This window comes from Pseudopipra pipra, chromosome 3 (genome assembly GCF_036250125.1).
Source record: "Pseudopipra pipra isolate bDixPip1 chromosome 3, bDixPip1.hap1, whole genome shotgun sequence".
Lineage (NCBI taxonomy): Eukaryota > Metazoa > Chordata > Aves > Passeriformes > Pipridae > Pseudopipra > Pseudopipra pipra.
Window position 1 is genome coordinate 30,794,614 of NC_087551.1, and position 25,567 is coordinate 30,820,180.

A 25,567-nucleotide genomic window follows, 5' to 3' on the forward strand; every position below is an offset into this window, starting at 1 on the left:
TCTGCACACACACAATTTAGACTAAAAACCAAATTCTTCCTTGATTTAGACTTACGTAACTCAATTAAAATTAGGAAGTCTAACTCTGGAAGAGTATAAATCTTGACAGGCCACTGAATCATCATGTACTTTTATATTGTCCTGGCTTACATTGAAATAGAGATAAAGGGAATATATACCCAGAGTACTCCCTATTTTAGAAGTTGAAATATTTTAATCATTCTCGAGTCTACAGCTTATTACCAAAATAAGTAAGCTAGTGAGAACAAATTTTACAGTCTCCTGCTTCCAAAGTACATTGCCTGTCGAGACTCTTACCTCGCCTGAAGACAGCAGATTATTTACATATTCCAAAAATGACTCCTCTTTTATTTCATTATCAGTGAAAATAAAAGTGATGCCTTGTCCATCTAGTCCAGCTGTTCTATACAACAATTTTAGATCATCTGCCAGATTGGTAACATTATAGGATCTAGGAGCAATAAGAAATATTACCTCTCAATTAAAAACGACTCATAATACTGCTATTTTTTGGAATATAGCATTTTATAAATGATAATGCAAACATCTTTTGTAAAAATACATATTTTGGCACAGGAATAGCTAACACATTGTCCACCCTTTTCAAGTCAGACTAAATCCAATGTTGTATACAAATCAGACAAGAATTTATTTGGAATAAAAAAACCAAAACACCAAATCGCCCCCCCAACCCCCTCCACAATACCATAAATGTGATTTATATATTTCTTGCATTTCCTACCTGGTTAAAGTGATCTGAAATATTTTATAGCCAGCAATGAAGGAGGCCAACTTTGCAAGACTTTGTTTTCCAGAACCACCAACTCCAACAAGTAAAGCATTTCCATATGCTGTTCGGATAATCCGGGAAATCTATATAGGAAATAATGAAAGAAAATATTGCTAATCATTTTAAATTTAAATATTAACTAGCAGAATTAAAAATCCATTATGCTTTACACTTAATTTCCCAAATTACAATGTAAAGATTATTAAAAGGATACTTGCAGAAAATTTTTCCTCTCAAAAGAATATTTGTAAATTCTTTAGGAATTTTGTGTAACTAATGAAGAAGATGCATATAAGAATATAGGATGGTTATGATCAGTTACACATAGGATTTAAATACATAAATACATTTAGAGGTCCATTTTATGTTGAAGGCATCTTCCTGAATGTATTTAGAAATATCAACAAAAAACTTTAGCTAGAAGAACAAACATAATACATTCCTAAGTTTAGGAATCTGAAAGACTTGGACAGAGTTAAACTATCCTTTAGTATTACCTTCTATTTTATCTACCTGCAACATTTCCTTTGTGATAGTTTTCTTACCAAGTCTCTCTGATACAAAAGCTGGATTACAAATTTACTGTCTTACTGCTTTTTCACACATGTCCTCTATATACATCATATCTTCTTTAGTTTTATTATATGTTAGTGCACTATTACTTTTCAGATTCTTCATTATGCTTTGGTCCTCATGTAAATTATGCATGAAATGCAAAAGATTGGCATCAACATCGAGCCTTTGAACTATAATAATTTTTTCCTTCTAAGAAATTTTGGCTTAATGCACAGTTTCCTCTAAGCCTATCCAGATAACTATATTAAAGAAGTCTCAATATGAAATTATGCAGGTGACTAAATTTATTGCCACTTTAGCACAAAGAAGCCCTGCTCTCACTAACTGCATCAGAGACTTCCAAGGTCTTCTGAAATTCACCTAGCATCACATGAACTATATTTAAAAAGAAAATCATTTACTTCTGTTTAAATGCAAAACAAACACTCATCTACTTCCTTTGAGGTCGGCTAGAAAAGAACAAAACATCTCCATCTGGTTTTGTTTCAGAGTAACTTTTAAATGTCTTTCAGTAAACAGATCATCCAAACTAATTCTTGAGATAACTAACACAACTTCTTAAACCTGAGACACAGTGCTTCAAACAAATCTCATACTTTGTCTTTATTTCCCCCCATGAATTAGGTTCTGACTTCAGATGAATTTCTTTCTTATATATTCCTTTCTGCATAGGGGTACAAATGATTGTAAATTGAGAACCATACTCTACCCTAAATTCTACCCTACACACTGATTCTACTGCAGCCTTGATTTATATTTCTTTTCATGCCTCCCACCCAGTCAGATTCTAACTCATGTTGTTTTGGTCACCTGTCAGGTGAACCTTTGAAGTGTTCTCTGAATTCTAAATTATTAAAAATCATTCCATATACAAAATATAAATGAAAGTCTTTATGAGTTCACCTTTCCTATCAAGGAAAATCTTCATACCTCTGAATACGTGGAAGGTTAAACAAATATATTAAAGAAGGAATTTATTATAAAACATGTAAACAGGTAAAATGATTGTAGCTCTTTCCTAGTTCTTGAAAATGACTAAGCAAAAATGGCAAGAAGGTTTGGGGATAAGAGTAGCTTTCCAGAATGTGCCCTCTAAGCATAGCTTGCTTAAATCAGGACACTGCGGTATTTAAACTAATAAAAAAAGTAACAATACAAAACCTTTACAAGATGTGTCATTGCATCCTTGAAAAATACCAAGTCAAGAAATGATCCTCTAATATTTTCATTGTATTGTCCCTGATACGCCCGCAATTTTTGACAAAGAAATTCAAAGCTTGGAACCTGAAAACAAACAAACAAAAAAACAAAATCAGTAACAACACTAGTATGACCCTTCACAATTTTAAAACTGTACTATTTTTACACAAACTTCAGTTTATACATTGGCCAGTGTAATGATATTATCTTGCTAATTCACTGTAAAGATTGTAATTGTGTTTAAGCAGAAATGTTTTGCTAATGGTGAAAAAAAAAAGAAGCACAGAGAATAGGAATGAATAAAACACACTTATATGGCATTACTAACTCTAACATCACTAAAATAATTTATTGCATACTAACCAGAAAAATCTAGATATATTTTCACAAAATATGTGGTAGGTATTCAACAAAAATTATAAGAGTTCAGCAACATAACATAAATTAAAGGAAAATTTCAGTGCCTAGTATTTTATGTGTAAAATGAAATACCTCTTCATAAACCTTTGGTGCTTGAAGCTCAGCATCTTCTGGTTCCTCACCAGTAGCTTCAGGCTCGTCCCGTAAAAAGTCTACAAAATACGGTTCAGCTTCAAGAACTTTGGTTAAATCTGTATCCAGATATTCCTCCATTGTTTTAGCAATAGTTTTATCAAACCAGGCTGTATCTTCAGGAGTATTAAATCTAAAAATCATAAATTATTACAACTTTAAAAAGAATATTTCAAGTTATGTAGGGAGAAAACAGGTAATTAAATACTAAAGAAAACCAACACAACATTTCAAAGAAAAATAAATATTAGACAATATATAATAGACAATAATCACAAAAATGGATTAGGTAACATTCACAGAAATCAAATGCTTCCATACTCTAAAGTATGTCAGTCACATAAAACATAGAACAAAAAAAAATAATTTGACTTCCAACTTTCACCTGGAACTAGGCAATAACAGACCATTTAATTTTTCAGATGAGATAGAATGAAAAAGGGTGAATTCTCTCCCAAAAAAACATTGCTAAGTGACCCTTATCATCTTAACATGCAGTAGAATAGCATAAATCATGTTAATATAGCATTGCCTATGAAACTGCAATAAGACAAGGAATAGTGAAAGGAAGATAAATATATGTCAGTACAACCTGATTCTATTCTCAACCTCCCTTACAACAAAACCCATAAATTACAGAGGGGAATATATGTTGGGGTTGGAGGGAGTAATAAAACAAAGTCTGCAAACAGATACTAGTGACTACATGTCATAGTTTAAACAACTTTATTTGCTTCCCCTGATTTTAATACAGATCAGATCTTTGACTGCTCTGTCAAAGTAGTCTGTTGCTGTGATTATCTGAGAAGCAACCAAGAATGCTACTTGGTAGTTACTGACAAACATAAAAGGCAAGAGTCAGATAGACCCCAGAAAAAGTGAATTCCAACTGTGAATGTCAAAGTACAAAAAACCCCAACTTTCATTTATTGACTTCATTTTCTTCTCAGTGATACAACTGAGAGGAAAATAGAATAAACACAAAAAAGCTCAGTGCTCTGGGTTTTCAAATAAGAACTGAAGAACTGTAGTGCAGAGACAGCCTAGATATACATTATAAGTTTCATTCTTGTTAGAGGGGTTTCATGATGACATCATAATACTAACCACTAGGAAACCTAAAAGCCGTGTGCAGGAAGGGACTGCATGACTACATTCTCTCTCACCCTCTTTCTAGTATATAACATATCTGTGCAAATACGTATCTTCCATGCATGTTTAAAGTCCCCACAACAAATAAAAGAAATAAAAGATTGTTTCAGTAAATGTCAGTGATATTACTCCTAACTTGAAATCAGAAAATAATACACTGTATAGTGCATCAGTGGGTCTGATCCTAACTTTAAATTAAAATTAAACATTTTTCCCCTTTTTATATCAACAGCACTCTGGGGTACATATAAATGCATATGTGTATATATATATTTCAGTCAATGTGAAAGTTTGTATAATACATGATAGTTCAGGCAGTTAGAAATATCAGCACTCTTAAGAATTTGTGGTGGATTTACACTAAGTAGGCTTTCTCTGGTTACAATAATAATAACTATTAAAGTCAGCAGAAAAGTCTGGCCTTCATTTTTGTGTTCTTGAAAACTGATGAATAAGATTCCCTTCTAGATTTCCTGCATACATTTTCTGAACTTAGCATATGTATCTTAGAAGAGAGGAGATAGTGAGCAGGATTAGAGTTCTTCTTGGGATATTGAAACTGGTCATAATAGAAATCTTCCTCAGCTCTTAACTCAAGTTTGCTAATGCACTTTCTGGGGAAAAATGAGACGGCCTTTGTCAGTGATTCAGAACTCTCATGCAAGAAAATGAGGGATTCCAGAAGATACAGGTAGGGATGGTAAACAAAACTTTTTGACAATGGTCTATGTTTTGTTTGGAATTGCTTGTAACATTTAAATGAAATGGAGGGCAATTGTTTCATCCACAAGTTTTGGCAGTGTGCAATTCAACACTAAGTTTCATATATATTGGGTTTTTTCTGTTTCCACTGAGTAGATGCTAAGGTCCACATACCAACATATATTTAAGAGGATTTCCCTTTGTCCCTCTTATATTTCAAAACCAGAGATGGAACTGCTTATAATGCTTTTATACCTTTGCTCTTGCCATTATGTTGAAAAGTTACTAGAATAATACAATTAAGCCTGACTCTGCTTGAATATAACACAATTGTTATGTATTCATCTTGCCTGCTACCATGCTAAATCATCTACAGTAGAATGTATTTATGTAGTCAGCATCTTAAAGCAGAGAAATTCCATTTTAATCTTTTGCAGCTATGTTGAATATTGAAAAAATTCTGGTCATGGCAGGTAACTCCTAATTACTTTCCAATTCAAAACTTTAGGTCTAATTAAAAGCAAAAGCACTATAATATGCCCTCTTGTGTCCGTGGCAAAATATTTCTCAGTTCTTTCATTTTGTGATAGCTTTATAAAATAAATGAAGGGTAAGAAAATAAGAATACATGTTTTTGAGAGTAAAATTTAATTTTAATGCTTTAATTGTAAAACATTAATTTAATAAAAATTACGAAGGCCCTTTGTCAGGACATCAGAATAAAAAAATTATATAAATTATAATAATTCACAGTAGTAGTAGGTATATGTCAAGTTTTTAGTGACAGCTATAGTGCTACTTAGAATTGCACAAGAAAATCAGACACTATAAATAGAAAAATCATACTGATGTCTAACACACAGAGTTCATAGCTGTATCTGTTTTATTAATATTTTGACAGAGATTTAGAGGAGATGGGACAGTTTTTAGCCACAGGCATGCAATCCTGGTTTGTTTGGGTTTTTTTCCCGTGAGGAGATCAAAGAAATTTTATATTATTCTTTGCGTATAAATTTATACAATTTTCTTTTTTACAGTGTAACTTGCTGAATGTAGCCAAAGCACAAAAAAAAAAAGTAGGTTATAACATACAATATGTGCATATTTGGATGTTGTCCACCCAATTACTTGGTTAATCTATCAAAATATAGCATGATATTTATTGGGATAATACCCCAGTGCAAACTTCATGTAAAATAAGACAAAATTTTTCACACTGACCTAATAAGGTTTATCATATTCAGAAGTTGTATGGATATATGAGCATATATGAAGTAAATGGCTAAATCTACTAGATATAAAATGCTATACTTATTATACCTGTCAGCAATTACTCTGGTACATTCATGTTTAAAAAGCCTTAGAAGGACAGTGCTGTTGTTGCATTCTTCTGCCTTTATAGTTAACATTCCTTGCCAAATTCTAGAAAGGTCTCGAAGGTTGAAGATATAGTGGAATTTAGATGGTGTAGGCAGCATCTTTATCTAAATAAAAATATTGTAGATAATAAAAATCAGTAATATTTAGAAGGATTCAAGAATAATATAAATTATAAATTTATAATTAATAACACATATAAAACATAAAAATAAAAAACCAACTAATTTTCACACATAATAATGTGGGAAAACTCTTTGCCAGAAGTCACCAAAAGTATTCAATTTATTTGAAAGCAGAATCTAGCACTAAATGTAGAACACCAACTCTTATAAGATGCAATTGCTTCATATGTTGCTCTGGCTTTATAAGTTAAAAATTATAATTTGTAAAGAATTTCACTCTGTGTTCCTCAGCTGTAGTGATTAAAGCTTTGGGTAACACTGATTATAGGAACGAACAGACTGATATTTCCATTCATATATTGCATACAGAAATCTGATATTTTCCAGGTTTCATCTCCAAGACATCTTTCTCCCTTTTATTTGTTTGTTTGGGTTTGGGGTGTACGTGTGTTTTTGTTATAGATATGTTCTTAGAGAATAGTCACTTAAATTACACTATAGGCAGTCTGTTCAGACTGATTGTGATAAAGCTTTTCCTGTAATTTATACCTTTGTCCGCTGCCACAATATTCTGCCTGTTGAGACCAATTTTTCCATCAGATCACATACTTCAGGCGGGAATTCTCTACAGGAATGAAAATATCCACAGGCAATAACACCTGAAAATATAAAATGCAATATAAATTAATCTCAGGTTGTAGGATATAATAAGGTAGATTGTGAGCAAGACATATTAGCACTTATTTAAAACACTAATTGGTAAAACATAATTTTATATTACAGGCTAAATGATTTTTCTTTGATGTCTATGGCTTTTCTGAACTGGCATTGTAACAACAGGCAGTAAGTGCTGGCTTTTCACAATATACCATATTGACAGAGCTAACAGAATCGAGAAATTTAGCAACAGAGTGCATTTCAGACAGGGCAGGGGTAGAATGGTAACCTACAGAGTAATAACAGTGCTCATAGTCTTCCAGGAAATGCCATTACTTTCTCAACATTTGTTTGTCCAAAATTAGAAAGGCAAGCATTTAAAAGGGTTAATTTCTCTTCCATAGGACTATTTTTGCTGTAATACAACTTCAGTACTATGAATTTGCACGATGAAAGTGAGAAAGACAGTATACTTTTATGCATTTTAAATCAATTATTGAAAAAAATAAATTATACTAAAACAGAAGAAAGAAGTACCAAATATTTTGTCAATGGATGCGTTGGATGGCAATGTACAATTGAACACAGAAAATTGTCTTTTTAAACGCTGGGGAATATCATTACGGCCTCCTCCAGGATGTATCATTGCTGCTATTATTTGTACATCTACAATTGTGGTGAAGTCTCCAGGTTTATCCAAGCTGTACATTCCTCTCATTTCCATCATCTGACGGACAATTTCGTTTGTTATCTGCAAGTTTATGCAACTTGTACAAATTAGAAATTCATGCAAGAAAAAACAAAATATACCATGATAATTTAATTTTGTCTTGTAACTTTACCATTAATCCATAGAGAAATATTTTCCCTTTAATCTAAAACCAGATTAAACTTCCTTCTTTAGTCATATGGATGATCTTGGTTTATGCAATTTTAAATGGCAGAAAAATTCTTTCATGGCTGTACTGTCACATAATATCAAGAAAATGAAACTAAAAGTTAAGGCAATGTACTGTGGGGAAAATTTTCTGTTCCTTATTTTGCTGCTGGACATTCAGCTACAGATGTTCAAACTACACGTTTCAGTTCAATTTTGGTCTCCTTTGAAGCAAAACAACTAATTCTTTTCTGAAAGAGGAAGATGTTTATTTTGAAAAGGTTATTCACTCTACATTCCACTCTACAGCACCTGAGTTAGCCCCCATAGCAACTGCTCCAATAATATTCAGCAAGCCTTATATATATGCCCACATACCTCAGCAAGACCAACATGATATGCAGGAGGGCACTGAAACCATCATCCTATAAAAAATATTTCGACAATGTCTTGGGGCCATAATGCAAGACCTAGTGGAGATCCTTCCCTAATGGAGATCCTTGCTTTTCTGGAAACTTCCTGAGCCTATAAGAGCTTTTCCTCGAACACAGCCACCCATGTTCTAGACTGTGTTGACGAAGTAGCTAGTGTTGTGGGTTATTCAACAGTAATTTCAATTTCTTTTGAAAAATTGCAGTTCTCTCAAGTGAGAGCAAATGATGCAAACCAAAGAACTGCTATAGGTTCCACTTAAGAGATACTAAAAACTCACGCTTGGCCTCCATTTTACAAAACCAGCTTTCTAAAGTGAAGAAGAGAAACTATTCAGTCCACAGAGACCCACCTAAATCCATACTGCTACTTAAATACATGCCCGGGCCCACTCTCACAACCAGACCTACTAATCATGCTGTTAACAAACCCACTCAATGCTATCAGCAGCCTTAACACACACTGTGAGCTTCACAGAAGGCAGAGAGCCTGAACATTCAAAAGTGCAGAGGTCCCAGGGTTCTCTGCTGTTATTTAGTCTGAGCAAATTTTAAGAAGTCATAGTAAGCATATTTGGTCTTTATATTAGAATAGATATTTCAGAAGACCTAACATCCTGGACTTCAACTACTTCAGACCTACTACAGGAAGAAACTGTGAAAGACTTCTGCCAGATCTCCAAAAGCATATAGATACTACACAAACAAATTGTGGATGGGCTTATCAAAAGCCAGTGTGTTACCCTTGAATTTTTCACAGTCTTTATTTCTTTCTCTGAAGTATCACAATTACATTTCACAGAAAGTTTTTTTACTAGTGTTTTCAAATTAGTGTCAATCTTGAAAGTAATAATATGCTACTTTAGCACACGGATGCTTTTTATTTAGACTTACAAAAATGAGGAAGTAGGGATTATGTAAAATATGGCACCATTATTGTACATGTCCCTTCAGTAACTTTAATTTGCTCTCTTTTCTTTTTTTGTCAGTGTATCATAATTAGAAAGCATTTCCAATAATTAACAATTAATTAAAATATTTAGGAAGTCCACTGATTTCCATGTGTATATATATAAAAAGCACAACAATTTGAGTTGTATATGTTAAAAAACAGTTTACCTGATCTCCCCATTCATTGATAAATGGCATATTGATATCATCAATAAAAATAGTCATTTTTCTGCCTCCAGGAGGTCCATAAGTACTTCCAACGCGTTTGTCCACATAACTCTCTATTGTCCTCTAAAAAAGAAAAGAAAATTCTCATTCTGCATCTAAAGCAACAATATTTAAAATGCATTGTTGGAAAGTGTGTTTCTGCTTTCTGCTACAGTTCTTCCCCAATGATTCCCTCTGTTTGTAAGCAGTTTCACCTTTAATTCTATGATGAAGGAACCCAATTCCTAAGGAATCCAATTCCTGTCCTGCAACCTTCTGGCTAGCAGAGAAGTTTTTAAAAATATTTCAAACTTAGAAATTATTATTTCATTATCAACATTATCATTCCTCTAATATCAGTTGTTTTATATTTGCAATACAACAGCAGACCATACACAGGCAACTCAGAGTCCTTTCACAATGATTTCCCAGATGTCTTGTGAGTGATGCAATGCAGAATTTTAATATTTTGGTGGCAAGAAGCTGGATGCAATAAGCAAGTGAGACACTGATATATAATTGAAATGTTTCTTCAAAGTTCTACAGCTCTACAGCCTTTCTAAAAATACATAAACAATGACAGGAAAAACACTTTACAAGATGGCAGCAGATGTTTTCCTTAGATAAATAAGGTTTTCTCTCTAAAAGCACAAATGTCATCCTATATGAGTAATGTGGCATGTGCTGTCATAAAGATAGAAGTATTAACAGCATTTTAGAAACAGAAAACAGATATAAGTTTTGTCTAATGTTTTTGTCCTGTTTTTACAACAATATATTAGCTGAGTATTTTAAAGGCATATAGAAGATACGTGGTTAAGGTGAAAAAGAGAAACTAAGTGATTACATAAGAAATCAAAAACTTTGTAACACATCTAATGCATCCAAAATTATGCAATCTTTCAAATATCCTCAGAATGATGACTCAAAATTAAAAAAAAATAATATTTTGAGTGTAGCCCTTTCAAGTGTTTACAGGGATTTCAACTGTTTTTTCTGCTACATCTCTCTCTTGGAAATCAGCTGAGTGAACTACGTATTCAGCTAGCTAGCTGCTAAGAGGGAGCATATCTTCTGAGGTAAGACAGGACTGCAGCAGAGACAAGACATACTAAGATTCTTTCACAGACTCTCTGTACCAGAGATAAGGAAGCCTGCAGTTTGTTTGCAAGACAGTAATGTTCTAGGGACCCATAATAAACTAAGTAAAGGACACCGAGACAGAGATAGTGACTGTTCAACAAATCTTGCATGCATGAAAGGATGGCTGTCTTATTCTGCCACCCAGTTGATACAAACCATGGCCAGAGACCTTATACATAGAATACCTGCTGAGAAAAACTGAGCAGACATTCTGTGAGTTTGGTATTTTTTAAAAGCAAATGTTTAATCCATTACTTTTCACCATTTTCTTCATAAAATTTACATTAGCCTCTTAAAAAATACATTTGATTTTGGGATGGAGTTTGCAAGACCTGTTCCGCGAGCAGACTTTTCAATCTAGAAATATTCCAAAATAATTTCTTTATCCTAGTGGAGGCTTGTCATCATGAATTCATTGCATTGAATTGGTAACGAAGCCAATTCAACTTACAGGGTCACATCTTAGCAAATCAGTAGTATCAAATCATAGCACAGTGGTATAAATGATCCTTTTGATCACTTGAAAAAAAACCAAACTATCTACAGATTTTGCCTCTACTTATACAAATTTTTACCAGTTACATTGAGAAAGAGAAATTTCTACAAAAGTTGTTTTGCTAGAGGTCCTTAAAGATTGAATTTCTGATGCTGTAGTCACGCCTGAGCTGAGGAAAAATAAAATCATTTGTAAGTTGAAAGCTGCTTATAAAAAATATAGTTGTATACTAAAGAATCAGGAAAAAAAAAGAAGTATAACAAAAAATCTAAAAAGAAAAGGTCTTCAGTAAAAAATGCACACAGCAATCATGGATATAGGTATCTCTATGTGAGTGGCTATATTTTATTCTGATCTGCAAAAATTATTTTGAATAGAATTTCCTGAAATTTTGAAGTGACTTAGATGAAGAAGATACTTTAGACTTTAATCCTAAATCACTTATCATCAGAATTAAGTACACTTTATACAATTAGCAAGGAAATTATGTACAAGATTGCTTAAAATGTATACTTTTACCTGAAACATAAATGGTTCCGTGGCAGATGAAAAATTTAAAGATTTTGACAAGTGCTCTTCTGGGTCATATCTCTTCATATATCCCTTAATCATGACTGTCTTTGCAGTCCCCTGTTCTCCTATAAGCAAAACAGCCTGTAACAGATATTTAAATCACATAAGTAGTACAAAACCTTATTATTATATATGCATAACAGATCTCTTTTAGAGAAAGGAATAGTCTCCGTGTCTACTTTTAAATGATATATTTTCTGATGAGTTTTTCCTGTGACTCCATATGCAGTGACACAGTATGTGTTTTTCATCCCACATAGATTCTCTAAGAAAATTATTTACAGAGTCAAAAGAGAAAGAAGCAAAATTTTCTTCCATTTGCCTCACTTCTTCCAGTTTCCAATATATTCACTGCAGCAGTCTCTTTTAGTGGATGACCCTAAGGTGGCTTCCTTTATAATGGAAAGTAATTTCTAACATCTAATTGGAATATAAAATTTCTACAATTTGTTTGGGCTATAGGTATCCTATTTGACATGTGTCCTTCTTCCCAGCCCCGTTCTCTCCTCTTCTATATTTGTGCTATTAACTGCACTTAACTGCTACTAACTACAGCTTTCCTAGTGTGAGGAAAAAGACACAGATAAGGTTAGGAATTACAGATCTTAAATGAACTGCTTTGTGAAATTTATTTACCTAGTTTCCCTGTTCTAGAAAGTACAAATCCGAAAAATGAATAGGATGTAAAGACTATGAACAGGGTTTTATATCTTTCTCTGAGAAAAGTGATAGGTTGTTGAAGGCAAACTTTTATGATAAAAATTATTTTATAAAAAGGGTATTTTGAAAGTTTTGTCCATGCACAGAAAAAAGTACAGAGAACTCATGTTAAGAAACTAAAAATAAAGCAACACAGAAATAATGATACATCCAGGAAGAAATTACTAGAGACCAAGAACATGAAGAATATTTCAGCCCGCAGTTACTTCATAAGTAACTTTCAATTTATTTCATATAGTAGGTATATACTTAAATAAGTAATCCTGTACTTACTTTCTTTTGTTTTGCAATTACGTCTATCAAAAACTGAGTTCTGGTATTATCAACATTCGGAACCAGAATAGATGCATAATCTGGGACATGATCTGCTGGATAAACATATTCCTGGACTCTTTTACTCCAGTGCTCCCAGGTACCTGAAAGAACAATAAAAACAAAAAAACAAAACAAAACAAAACAAAACAAAACAAACAAAAAAAAACAAAAAAAAACAAAAACAAACAAAAAAAAACAAAAAAACAAACAAAAAAAAACAAAAAAACAAAAAAAAACACAAAAACAACCCCCCCCAAAAACCCAAAAACCAAAACAACCAAAACCAACAAACAAACAAAAACACAAACAAACAAACAAACAAAAAATATCTCACATTTTGGTCATGATCAATATCTTGTTAGTATAATAATTTAAAAAATATATGTTATAGGTAAAATACTACAAAATATAAAAAGGCATAAAATTTTTCAAATCCAGCTAAAAGGCATGTAACAAAGGACATACTTAGCCATGACCCCAATTACTCCACAATCCTACCAAATACAGACATATTTCTTAAATTTATATATACATATCTAAATAAAACCCCCAAAACAATGTTTACCTAGAGACTAATTCTCACACTGTTGGTGAAAAATTACAGAACATCAGAGTATGGATTGCACATGTGTACACTAAAACAACATTGTTGGCAAAAAAAAAGAAGTGAATTTGGATAAGAGAGAAATCAATGTATTCAGGGGAGGACATAGTCTGGCATAGCTATAAGTTTTCTATAGCATTGGTTGTGTGGGGTATTTAAACTAAAAAGTTTGTTCTGGAAAATAGCACACTATCCAAAATATCAAGATTCACAGTCTTCAAAATATCTTACCAGTCTTATAGTTTTATAATCTGTAAGATTTACAACTGATTATTGGATGTGGATAAATAATAATTACTAAATAGAATTAAAATAAAATTTTATTCTTTTAACAAAAACTACTGGCTGTGAGAAAATTAAACATAAGATTAATATTAAGTTTGACTAAACCAGCCTAAGGATAAATTATCTAAAAACTGTAGGATGTTTAAGTTAATAGAAAAGTAACCTGTATCAATGAAACTAAAAACAAAAGAAATAAGAAAATGCTAGTAATGAGCACTCTATCTCGTTTCTGACTTCTTACATCCAAGAGGTGCTGGTACTACACAGTTATCAAAAAAACTCCACTCATATGGCTGTATAATAAGAACTGAAGGAGTAATAGAGTTTTAAACCAACAGTATAAAGAGAATGTTACTGTTTTTTTCTTACCTTGCTCAGAAACATAAAATTCATACATCGTTTGATTGGTGCCACGGGGGATTTTTGGTAAGTCTAATTTGTTATCATGACCTCTAATGAAGGCTTCAAGTTTATCTCTACTATCCAACTCCAGAAGGGCACCTAAACTCCACATTATTGCAAAGCTGAACAATTTTTGCAGACGAACTGAATTACTTGCATCCTTTGGTGAAATCAAGCCCTCCAGAAGATTAATAGACTGAAAATATTTTAAAATATGCCTTGAGAAACTATTACATAATCACTTTTTATTTCCATATATATGTATGCACATGCATTATTTATATCTATTAAAACATTAAATCAATACAGATTACAAAGGAATAACACAAAATTCAGAATTACAAACCCAATAAAAATTACTAAAAATATCTATATAAGACTGGATAAAATTTTTAAAATTACTAAAGTAATCTGATCATCAGCTGCCCTTTGAAATTATGCCTATATAATAAATGTCATTTAAGAGCTAGGGTAACAAAACAGCTTTTTAAGGGATTTTATAATATTCAGAACTCCAAGAGTAGGTGGAGCCTTGCCATTCTCAGCATCTGTCTGATGTATTTATCTCAGTTATGGTCAGTTAATGCATCTATCATATTAACTTCTATTTTGTGCTTTTAAAAAAACCAGATTAAAATATTGAATGTTATGATAGCTTCACTCTGTTTCTAAGGAACCAGAGTCCAGATTGCAGAAAACTAGTAACTTGCTGTCTATAACTCTGTGATGTTGCTCATGAAGTCAGATGCTTGACTGTCTTTGAGAATATCATTCATATTCCCTTTCTATATAAGGTTAGTGTCCAGCACATTGCTTCAAAAAATATCCTTTTAGCAGTGAAACTGATTTTCAGTCAGCTCTTGGAATTAGTATTGTTTATGCTATCTTGGATCTGATACTTGAAGTGGGAAATAATGCAGTAACACATACTTTCAATGCAGTCTGAAGGACATAAATAGAATATTTTTGATTACTTTAAAATTTAGTTTTCAAAAAGATCAGTTAAACAATGTCAGTCCTTTTCTTTAGAAGACAATTGATTTATCTAATTTTTTCCAGGACAGGCTGTGTTCCAGTTTATCTGAACAAAATCTTTTTGTTCCCTCAAATACAACCTTGAGTTCAAAATTTCCAAAGATGTTTTGGGTCTTGGAAATATTCTGTAACAAGTTTTTGAAGGGAAAAAAAAAAGGAGGAATCAAACTGACACAAAAAGACACACATAAAAGGCAAAAGTTCAGATGAAAACTTCAGCTTGCCCAGCATCTCATGTGCAATAGTGACCAAAAGTGGAGAAGAGTAAAAGTAAAGAAAAAACTCTTGGCTTGTGGTGGTGCTGGGTGTAGTACTTCCTGTTGGTACTCTCTTCAGCTTTTGACTTTCTGAATGATATAAGCTTTTTCTTTTTAGTAATCCTCTATGGTTTTTTCCACCCTGAAAATATCAAGAGTGGTCTTGAGCATTACATAAGCTTTTATTGTCCGTAACAACCTTTAGCAAGATGTCCCATAGGTCTGCTATTCATGGCTTTGAACAGTTGTTTTCTCCCTGGGTGAACCCCTTCATGCTTACCTTCACACAATTTCATTTGCCATTTTATTACCTATTTATTCAGTGTCATAAAGTCTGTCTACAGTTCTTCATGGTTAGATGTTTTGTCCTTACTACCCTGAATAATCTAGTATCATCAATCAATTTCTTCACCTAAAACTTTTCTAAATTGTTTATGAATATTTTGAACAGTACTGATCCCAGTAAAAGTGAATCAGGATCAGTGATAACCTCTGCCCTTCCTAAGAACTGATAATCCAATCACACATTTCATATCTTCTAATAGGTTATTTATCTAGAAATGAATCTCCTATCTTCTGCTATGACTGTTTAGCTTCCATGTAAATCCCTGGTAAAGAACTATGTCAAACACCTTTGATCCTTCATGCAGGCTATATCAATCAGATCTCCTTTAGCTACAAGTTTAATCACTTTTTGAATTGACTTGTAAGGCAGGACAACCCTAAACAAAAAAAACTGTGTTGAATCTCTTAAGGTAAATTATATTTGTCTACCTAATGAGGTGGGGCCAGAGGATGGTAAAATGTTAGAAAGTTAGTGGAAATTACAAGGAAGAAAACAGGGGTGAGGTCACTTCTATATAAAACCATCATAAAACTATTAGAGATGAATAGGCAGCTTAAATTGTGAATGCTAACGAATGGAAGATAATTGGATCCATGTGCATGTTCGGGTGAACATCCGAAACTGAACTTCAGAACTCAAACACAAGTCTGCTAGATGCAACGGGTTTGATTTGGTTGCAAACTATGAAAAGGTCTGAACTTAAACAAAAGTATGTCCTGAATCCTACAATTAATAGAGAAGTAAGACCAAACAAAGACGATGAAAAGGTACAGGGCTTCTGCATATAGACCATTTATGGCAAAACTGGAATGTTATGATTCTTTTCAAGCAGGATAAAAGCTCTGGTCTCACTGGCTCTTAGGTAATCCCAGCATGGAGACCCCTTAAGACTTAATTATTCTTTCACACGTGGGACAGAAACTTATTAGAGATTTTCATTCACAAGAAGAAACATTCAATACAGCTTAAATCTGGGAAATATTTCCTTGACCAAGCAGCATGAGCAGAGCACTAACTTGCTGACACTTCCTAACAAGCGCTAATCAAAAATAACATAGAAACTTTTAATCATTGGAAAAGTGTTCCATGAAGACAAGCTCAACTCAGTCAGGTTTCACAGATAACAAATGTAGAGGAAAAACAATATATCACCCAAAAATGTTGTGTGTAGCATGTCAACCTATCATCAGAAAGTGGTAAGTTACATAGTTTCTGCCTGTGAACTTCAATCCTATAGATACATTCTATATCTATAATTCTATAGATATCCATTTGCTACTGCACAGTTAAGCTTTGCAGCATTTACTGCGGCTATTAATTTGCAGCAAAATACTTCACAACCTAGAAAATCTGAAGCTGACTGTCTAAAGTACAACAAAAAGATATTAAACTAGCCAATTTGCACCCAATATTAAATTGAAGTGTTATGCAAAACATGATCTTTCTAGCCTCTTATTCAAGGGCACTACTGAATTTTTTTATGTGTGTAAATATGAAACCGAGATTACATGGACAAATGAAAAGTCCGGAGATTTAGAATCTGCAGATGACAACAGACTCATTAACAAATCTGCTGGAGGCATGCAGTACAGGAATGACAGTCTTGCAAAATCTGCCACATATTTTTATTATTAATAAATCACTAATATAATTTCGACTCACTCAAGATAGAACTCCAACTATAGGAAGGGAGAGGCAAAAATTACTACATTGACCTTGGATGAGCTGATGGACAGAATAACATCTATTACATCTGCAGATAAAAAGATTCTCTCCCTCTGCTAACACTACCAGTAGGGTTACACTGATCCTTATCACAATTTTTTGGTATTAAAAGTACTGGACTGAGTCCACTTGCTTATTAAACATATGCTTCTGAAAATTTACTGAAGCTTACAAATTCCTGTCATTTGAAGACTAGCCTAGGTATGAAGCGATAAAGAGAAGTAAAATTTTCTTCTGCACATCTCTAACCATTCCTCTTATATTGCCCAAGAAACAAATATTGAGTTTGAGCTTTTCTTTGTCAGGAAACATTGAAATTAAGTTTTGTTGCTATCAAATGTTCTCTTTGCTAATTCTGCATATTTAAGATTGTCAGTCAATTCATACAAATTCATACTGCATCTGTTTTACCTGCATTATGTAGTTACATTCCAGAAGCTCCATTTTTGGATTAAGGTTTAGTTTCATATATGTATATGCTGGTTCAAAGATTCTATCATACAAACTTTGCAAAACTTCAGCTTCTTGAGCAGAACGTTTCTTCAGCCATGCCTGGAAAAAACATCCCCAGTATATAAAATGTATAACAAGGTAAAATCCTGTATAAAATGTATAGCAAGGTAAAACTAGAAGCAGCCAGCAATGATTATCTTACTTGCAATATTGGTTTCCAGTTGAGGACAGAAGAACTGATGAAGACCATACCCATTCGAGAAACTGTTGCTGGAGAGGCATTCTCAATGTTGTGGACCTCAAATAACAGTTTACATGTAGGAGACATAGGAATTCGATCTCCATTTGCTAGAGTGAGGGTCTTGTTATCATCCAAAACTGAATTTAAATTCTCAATCCAGATTGCATCTACAGGACCATCTAAAATCAGAAATATATTTTCACCTGGAAAAAATAATCAAAAGAGATATAGTTCATGTCATCATGTGGAAATAGCAAGAAAATAAGTTTACAAAAGATGGTCTGGAACTTAAATGTACAAAAATTTATTTTATTTATTGTAGTTTCTGCCATCTCTATGGATGCTCATTACTGAATAAATTGCTTATTTAGGTAAGGAACTATATTTGAAATTATTAGTAGCAAGTAAGGGCACAAATATATCTTTATAATGTTGAACATTTTTTATCTTGGCTGGCTGCCAAACAGAAACTGCTCTACTCTCTCTTTCCCTATCCTCAACAGGACTGAGGGACATAAGGTGAAAATGTTTGTGTGTTGAGATAAAGATGAGTAGATCATTTGCCTGCTGTCATGGGCAAAACAGACTTGGCTTGGCAAAAACTATTTTATTGCAAATGACATAGATTTGGATGATGAGAAATAAAGACAAACATCTAAAACACCTTTCCCCCACCCCTTTTCTTTCTCTGGACTCAACTTCTTTCCTCCCAACATAATCTAACTCTTCCTCTTCCTGCCCCACCCACGCTCAGGGAAGATGGGAAATTTCTCATTTTGTCACCAAAATAAGAGTTATTTGGGCAACTAAACAAAAGGCACTTAATATTCACATATCCCACCCAAGTTAATGAAATCTATGATCACTCATCTGTTCTTAAAATCTAGTTGCTTTCCTTTTATTTTGAAATACAGATGAAAATATTTAAGTTTTTGCAAGCAAAGTTTAGCTTCATTTGGAATGTACAAAATTTCCTATTCCCAAGAAAAAACATATATGTTTCCAATATAGAAAATTCAATTTTAAAATTAACCTCCTTCCAGGAAGGTTCCCTGGAAGAATTCTCTTTCTTTAATGTAAGTATTTTTATTTTCTCAGATACAAATGAAACTCTGTGAAAAAGAATTTCAGTACTCCAATAATAAAATATTGAAATATAAAACTGGGTAATCAATGTGTCAAAAATCACAGGATAAACATTATTTTAAAGATAGTGCCATCAGTACAAGTAAATCTAAACTATAGTTTATCAGCTTCCAAATAACACATCTGCACTGTAGAACTGAAGTGGCAAGAAAATCATCAATTTTTTAATGTAGATATACTACTGAAATAATAAATTTTTAAACTGTTGCCCTTCTTAAGAAGTGAACTGTAACGTCATCTATGTTTGCTCTAGTTTCCCTCAACAGGGAACTTCACCACATTTGCAAATTCAATACGCTTTTTTCAATATATCATTCAAGATGTATTTTTATGATACCAAGCACAAAGTATTTATATACCTTTTTTGGTTTTCAGTGTTTTCCTCCACAGTGTAGAAAAGATTCCATCTGTCCAATCATTAGTTGCAGCATCCAGTTTTCCAAACATTTGAGGAGCAGTAATAGCTTTGGGGTTCATGCGCATTTCCCTATGAGGTTGGCCACATTCTGTGAGTGCTTTCATTAATACAGTTATGACCATTGTTTTTCCAGATCCACTAGGTCCAAGTGTCATCAACCCATGACGTACTAGAGACGTTTCATACAACTATTAACAAAGTCAAAATATTTCAATTAAAAAATCAAAATAAAATAAAACAAATACATGTTTTAAAAAGATTTTTGCTTGCACTTAGGAGTGATGAAAAATATACCAGATGTACAAATTATATGCTCAGAATTAAACTCAGCATGCATTTGCTGAATTTTAGCTTTTTGTGGAATAGTACATAACATCCTAATCTTCTAAGCATCAAGAAAGTCTACTATAAACAGTTTACAGGACTAAATCTTACCTAAACTTTTCAAAGCAACTGAAAATAGTTTTACTAGATTTTAAAAAGTATTTTTCATATTATTCAAACGAAAAAAGGAATAGTAACAAAACATTAATGCAACAGAAGTATGGTTCATCACTAGTGCTAAAATACCTGAGTATATGAAATAAACATAGGGACTGCACTTTCTCCAGGACTGTATTTGAGTTTAGTTTCAGAAGAGTTCTTTACTGAATTTTCTGTTTGTCTTTTAATATTAGCATTAGGCTTGTTATGGAAGTGTCAGGGTCTGCCTATACAAGTATCTCCTGTTGAAGGAACTGAAAGGCACAAAACAGTGATAGTTCTCCTCGATGCCAGCAGCTTGTAAGATGAAGCTTATGTAGTTCTTCCTCTGCAAGCCAGATAAAGGCTTATAATCAGTACAGGAAGAAGATCTACAGGCACCACAGTGAGTCACTTGCATAGGTCTTACACATACAATCTTCATTTTTTCCCATACTAGATGTGCAGTTCTTGAGTGAGACAGTGGTTTAACAACCAACATGTTGTTCTGACTCCTGTTTGTGAAAAACGTTTCAGAAAAAAATTTTACCTGAACAAGCTTAAGATTCCACGGTGGATGATTAACCAATCCTGCCTCTTCAACCTGATGAGCTACTGCAGTCTGAAGCTCAGCATAGGTGCTACTGTCTAACTGTATCCCCGGAAAGAGATCATTGATAAGACTAAGAAACAAAGGCTCATCTTCATCTATCTGAAACAAAAAAATTTATTAAGCAATTAAAGAAAGCATGGTTATCCAAAGAATTTTTGAACCAAAATTAGTCTCTGTTTTAAAAGAATAAGTAGTAAGAAGGTATTTTCTAAATACAGATGCTTACAGACAGCCAACAGGACAGCTTGCTACAAAAATTTTAGCATTTTGAAAATGTCACTCACATGCCACACAAAATATAAATTCAAAACTGAAAGAAATTTGCCACTGAGTAGGCACTGGAATCTAGTTGTAAAATTGATTTGTAAAACACTTCCAGCATATATTGGAAAGAAAATCCTATCTGTAAATAAATCTTTAAAAGTCTAATTTCATGGATACTCATTATTCAATTTAGTTATGTTAATCAGTCTGTACACAAGTCAGTACATAAAAAGTCTCATACACAGGTAAGCCACTAGTAATCTATTTGAACCTTTGCACACTGAGTACTGTTTACAAGTCTAATAAGCTCTCTTTGCTGTTTAATGATAACATGAAGATTATCATGTTTCAATTTCTAAAGAACAGGATGCTCAAGATTTCTTCTATTCTAATACAAAATCCATGAAAAATCCAGTAGGCTTGCCTTTAAATGGTGCTAAAACATTAAATTAGATTCTTACCAGCTTAGAAAGATTCATATCTCTTAGCCCTCTCATAACAATACTTAATTCAGTGTCATCTGGCCTGGCCCTCTTTTGAGTTCCAAGAGTCCTCAGTACTGAGAGGATATTCCTCAGACCAAAGTCATAATGGACCTAGAGCGTGGTAGAAGGCTTATGCATCAGTAACAAATTCTCTAGCTTTATTTCATCAGTATATCAAGCCTTATTTCCATATTGTATAGTATAGTTGTCCTACCTGGAAAAAGTAGCTAAAATAGGAATTGTTGCTAATGTTTAGGAATTATTCTATTCAAACAAACGAAGGATAATAAAGGCTGTTTTCAGGAAGGTTGGGGGGATGGTGGGGGAAAGGGAGGAGAGTGTGGTGGTGTGTGTTAAAAGGTTTTTCTTTTCTAATTTAAATTTATTGATTTCACAATTTATAATGCCACATAGCAATTATTTTATAGCTCTGTATAGCAGAGTTCTAAAAAACTAATAGTTCAATTCAAGACTCTGTCTTCCCAACTGAGGCAGCTTAAAGCATAAACTTCAGAGCAAGGCAGTGCTATCAGGACATGAGCAACTTAAATCAAACTTTAGACATTTCTTTTGTAGTTTCCAGTTTCCAATTTCCAACTACTTACTCTAGCCCTAGATAATTCTTACAGAAAAACAGCACGACCAGGATAATTTTTACCTGGTTGCCATGTTTAGGCAGAGAACCTCATGCACTTGTAACTAACCACAAAGTATCATTTTTAACAAACTAATGTGCCTATATGACCACATATTAATGAGTTAATATGGCTATTTGTTAAAAAATTTTATACAGATATTTGTTTGAATTACTTTTAGATTATGTCAATATTTTGTAAAAAAGCATAAAAGTTATGCTTCAAAAACAATCTGTACAACCCAAAATATGGGGGTTTATTGCATAAATATGAAGACAAAGAGGAAAGGAATACATAACACTACCTGTTTAGTGAGCTGCTCCTCACAAAGTTTATAAAGAACAAAGAATTTCTTAGCCAAGACCACATTATCAATAAATCCATAACTTGCAAGTTTAACTCTTATAATTATCTGAAATACAATTTTTTGTAGAAATTCCATTAGTTTCTCCAGAAGACAGGTCATCAAAATAAAACACATTTTTCCTTTCAGTTTGTTCAAGATTTTTACCTGTCTATCTGGAACCATCATTGCAACGGTTCTAAACTGAATTTTGAGATTTTCTGGTAGCTCTTGACGTCCAGCATATCCAGGATTCTATATAAGAAAACATACCTCATTATTATTTACAATAGTCAAAATAACAGTAAATGCATGTATAAATAGGTAGATCAGTTCAGAGTTAGAACTCTTGTCTACCAGTTATTAAAATTTTAATCTCCCATGAAGTCACCTTGGATTGTCTTCAGCCTTGGCATTAGGAAACATACACTTTAAAATTTCCTGCTCATGAGATTACAGGAATTAGTGTTATAAAGCCTCAAGAATCCTGTGGCAACAATACAGCATACTCTGAAAGTTAATATTCTGTATCTGGGAGCTTTAAGAATTTTTACATTTCCATGTAAAGTACCCATTAGTCAAGACATATGCCCCAAAGAATGTCATTGTTGTATCTCCTACTTTAAGTGAATGTTCTTTCCTCCCCCTCCCCACAGGTATCATTCTCATTAATACTATTAAAGCATTTCAAGGTAAGGTAGTAAAGTGTATTAGTGTTTCAGTCCTCTCAGTGAGCACAGAGAATTCTGGAAGTTTGGTCAAACTCTCAGTTTGCATAATGAATTAAAATACAGTAATAAATGGACATAATTATGAACTTTTGCAATAATATTAAAGTCAAAATGAAGGCAAGCCATTCATGAATAATTAGATTATGTGTTGAACACTTTAGTCTAATCTATAGTGACAGCATCACTTAATTAATAAAACTGGTTATTTTCACCTTGCCATTTAACCTCTATATAATATAATGTGTCACTTCTTTGTAATTATTACTACATTTACCATAGTTAGGAAAATTCCAAACTCTGGATTTAAATCTACACAGTCTCCATCAGCAAAAATGAACTGCTTTTTCTTTTCTTTTCTTGCTGTTAAAATAATATAGATTTGTTGTGCTGCTACCGACAAGACAGGCAATTCAATTCGGTTGAATTCATCAAAACATCCCCAAGATCCGGACTGGGCAAGACCTATAAAAAGGGACAGAAGAAAATATTATCTGCTGTTCTCCATGCATATTTGAGATATCTGGCCTAAATTACTTTTCTTGCAAATAATTAAATAACAGTAGTTTTATTTATTGTCCCGTGGTCAAGGCCCGTCTTTCTCCAATCCGCCTGACTATTTCCATATCAATCTGAATTAATATTAGTTGATTTATATACAAGGTTTAAAAATGAATCAAAGTCTGAAAAAATATATTTTTATATTTCGGGGCAATTGGTATATACTTTGTCCAGAACTTTCTGTGAATGTAGCCTTTTATTGTAGAGCACCATCCAATTATTTGGAAAAAGATGTACTGTTAGTCAAAAAAATTAAAAATAAGTGATTGAGAGCTACAAATGACTAGCCCTAAATGTCACAACAACAACATCCTCTTTTTTATTATTTTCATTTGGGTTTTCCAGCTTTCACAATGCTTTAAAATTACTTTTGACTAGCCTGTTATAAATCATAGAGGTTAAAATTAAAAATTGAAATTATTTTCACACTAACTAGAGGTTTAAATAAAACTGAATCCCAAAAGACAGAAAAAATTAAACTGGGAGCATGTATCTCTATGCATAAGCATTACCATTTTACGTCCCCACTAAACTACAAGTTTCTCATGTAATGGTACAGGATATTAGCAACGTTCAAAGTGTAGACATGTCTATGAAAGTAAGAGAGGATCATGGAGAAAGAAGATTAAATGGAAAGAGAAATCTAGCAGCACTATATTAACAGCAAGAATATTTTCATAAAGCATTATTTTCACAGTTGTCTAATTTAAGTTTGGAAAAGTAACATGTATTTAGTAACAAGTAGGAGAATTGCTCTTCCTTTCACAACATTTTATGAGAAAAGCAGCATCTTTTCACAGATGATATTAAACTATCAGTAAAGAAATGGTTTTCTTTCATTTATACTGGAAGATAGCTATTTAAAAGTGAATAATTTATGTAAGTCATTCAGGGTACACTAGTGTCATGCAGTTAAGTTTAAATCACTTTAAAGGGATTCTGTCATGAATTCTGTCACACAAAGGTTTTCTAAAATTTTAATACCTTGACTGTCAAATTGGCAATATCTTCATAAACCCACAGCTTCAGCTTTTTTTATGCCCCTTTTTATTGCTTCTCAATACATACAATACCATAACTTTGAAAAATGAGATGACAGAAACTTCGTGAAGTTCAAGTCCCTTATGTAGAACAGAATAACGCCATGATTTGTTGAGCCTGAAAGAGGAAGCTAAGGGAAAAGCCTACTGCTGTTATCACTAACTAATAGGAGGCACTGAGAAAAGAGCCAGGCTCTTCTCAGAGGTGCAGTGGAAGAAGAGAAGACAACGGACACCCATTTCAATGTGGGACATTCCAAGTTAGTGGAAGTACAAAAACTGTTAAATTTAATATAGTCAAAACACTTGAACAGAGGTGTTGCAGAATGTCCGTCCCTGGAGACAGTCAAAACCCAACATGAATAAGGTACTGAGCAACCTGCTCTAATGGCATGTGCTAAATGACCTCTTAAAGTCTCTTCTATCATACGTGAAGAAATCTTACCTTTGAAAATCCTACCCAAACCTCTGAAGTCCATTTGATCAGAGCAGTTAAAGACCACGACGTATTTTCCCAGAGCCTTTCCCATGTCTTTCGTTGTTTCTGTTTTACCAGTTCCAGCTGGTCCTGCTGGAGCTCCCCCCATGTTCATTCCCAAAGCCTGTGCTAAAGTTATATAGCACCTACAAATGTTAATTGATATGGATTTATTAAATTA

The 25,567-nt window shown here is 33.1% G+C and overlaps 2 protein-coding genes across 3 annotated transcripts in view; one reads left to right on the top strand and one right to left on the bottom strand.

Annotated features, from left to right (window-relative positions):
* Positions 1-25,567, top strand: part of KCNK5 (potassium two pore domain channel subfamily K member 5) — a 575,865-nt gene that overhangs the window by 254,797 nt on the left and 295,501 nt on the right. The window lies entirely within an intron of this gene.
* DNAH8 (dynein axonemal heavy chain 8) overlaps positions 1-25,567 on the bottom strand; it is a 128,351-nt gene that overhangs the window by 45,551 nt on the left and 57,233 nt on the right. For both annotated transcript variants that reach the window (XM_064648475.1, XM_064648474.1), the window contains exons 44-63: positions 25,354-25,532; positions 23,585-23,772; positions 22,748-22,834; positions 22,541-22,648; positions 21,578-21,712; positions 20,790-20,951; positions 19,719-19,965; positions 18,175-18,416; positions 17,931-18,071; positions 14,124-14,352; positions 12,824-12,966; positions 11,777-11,911; positions 9,580-9,702; positions 7,690-7,903; positions 7,045-7,154; positions 6,314-6,477; positions 3,080-3,272; positions 2,549-2,671; positions 764-894; positions 319-472 (exon numbers count right to left, since the gene is read on the bottom strand). In XM_064648475.1, coding sequence (XP_064504545.1) covers positions 319-472; positions 764-894; positions 2,549-2,671; positions 3,080-3,272; positions 6,314-6,477; positions 7,045-7,154; positions 7,690-7,903; positions 9,580-9,702; positions 11,777-11,911; positions 12,824-12,966; positions 14,124-14,352; positions 17,931-18,071; positions 18,175-18,416; positions 19,719-19,965; positions 20,790-20,951; positions 21,578-21,712; positions 22,541-22,648; positions 22,748-22,834; positions 23,585-23,772; positions 25,354-25,532 — 3,208 coding nt within the window. The remainder of the gene's footprint in view (positions 1-318; positions 473-763; positions 895-2,548; positions 2,672-3,079; positions 3,273-6,313; positions 6,478-7,044; positions 7,155-7,689; positions 7,904-9,579; positions 9,703-11,776; positions 11,912-12,823; positions 12,967-14,123; positions 14,353-17,930; positions 18,072-18,174; positions 18,417-19,718; positions 19,966-20,789; positions 20,952-21,577; positions 21,713-22,540; positions 22,649-22,747; positions 22,835-23,584; positions 23,773-25,353; positions 25,533-25,567) is intronic.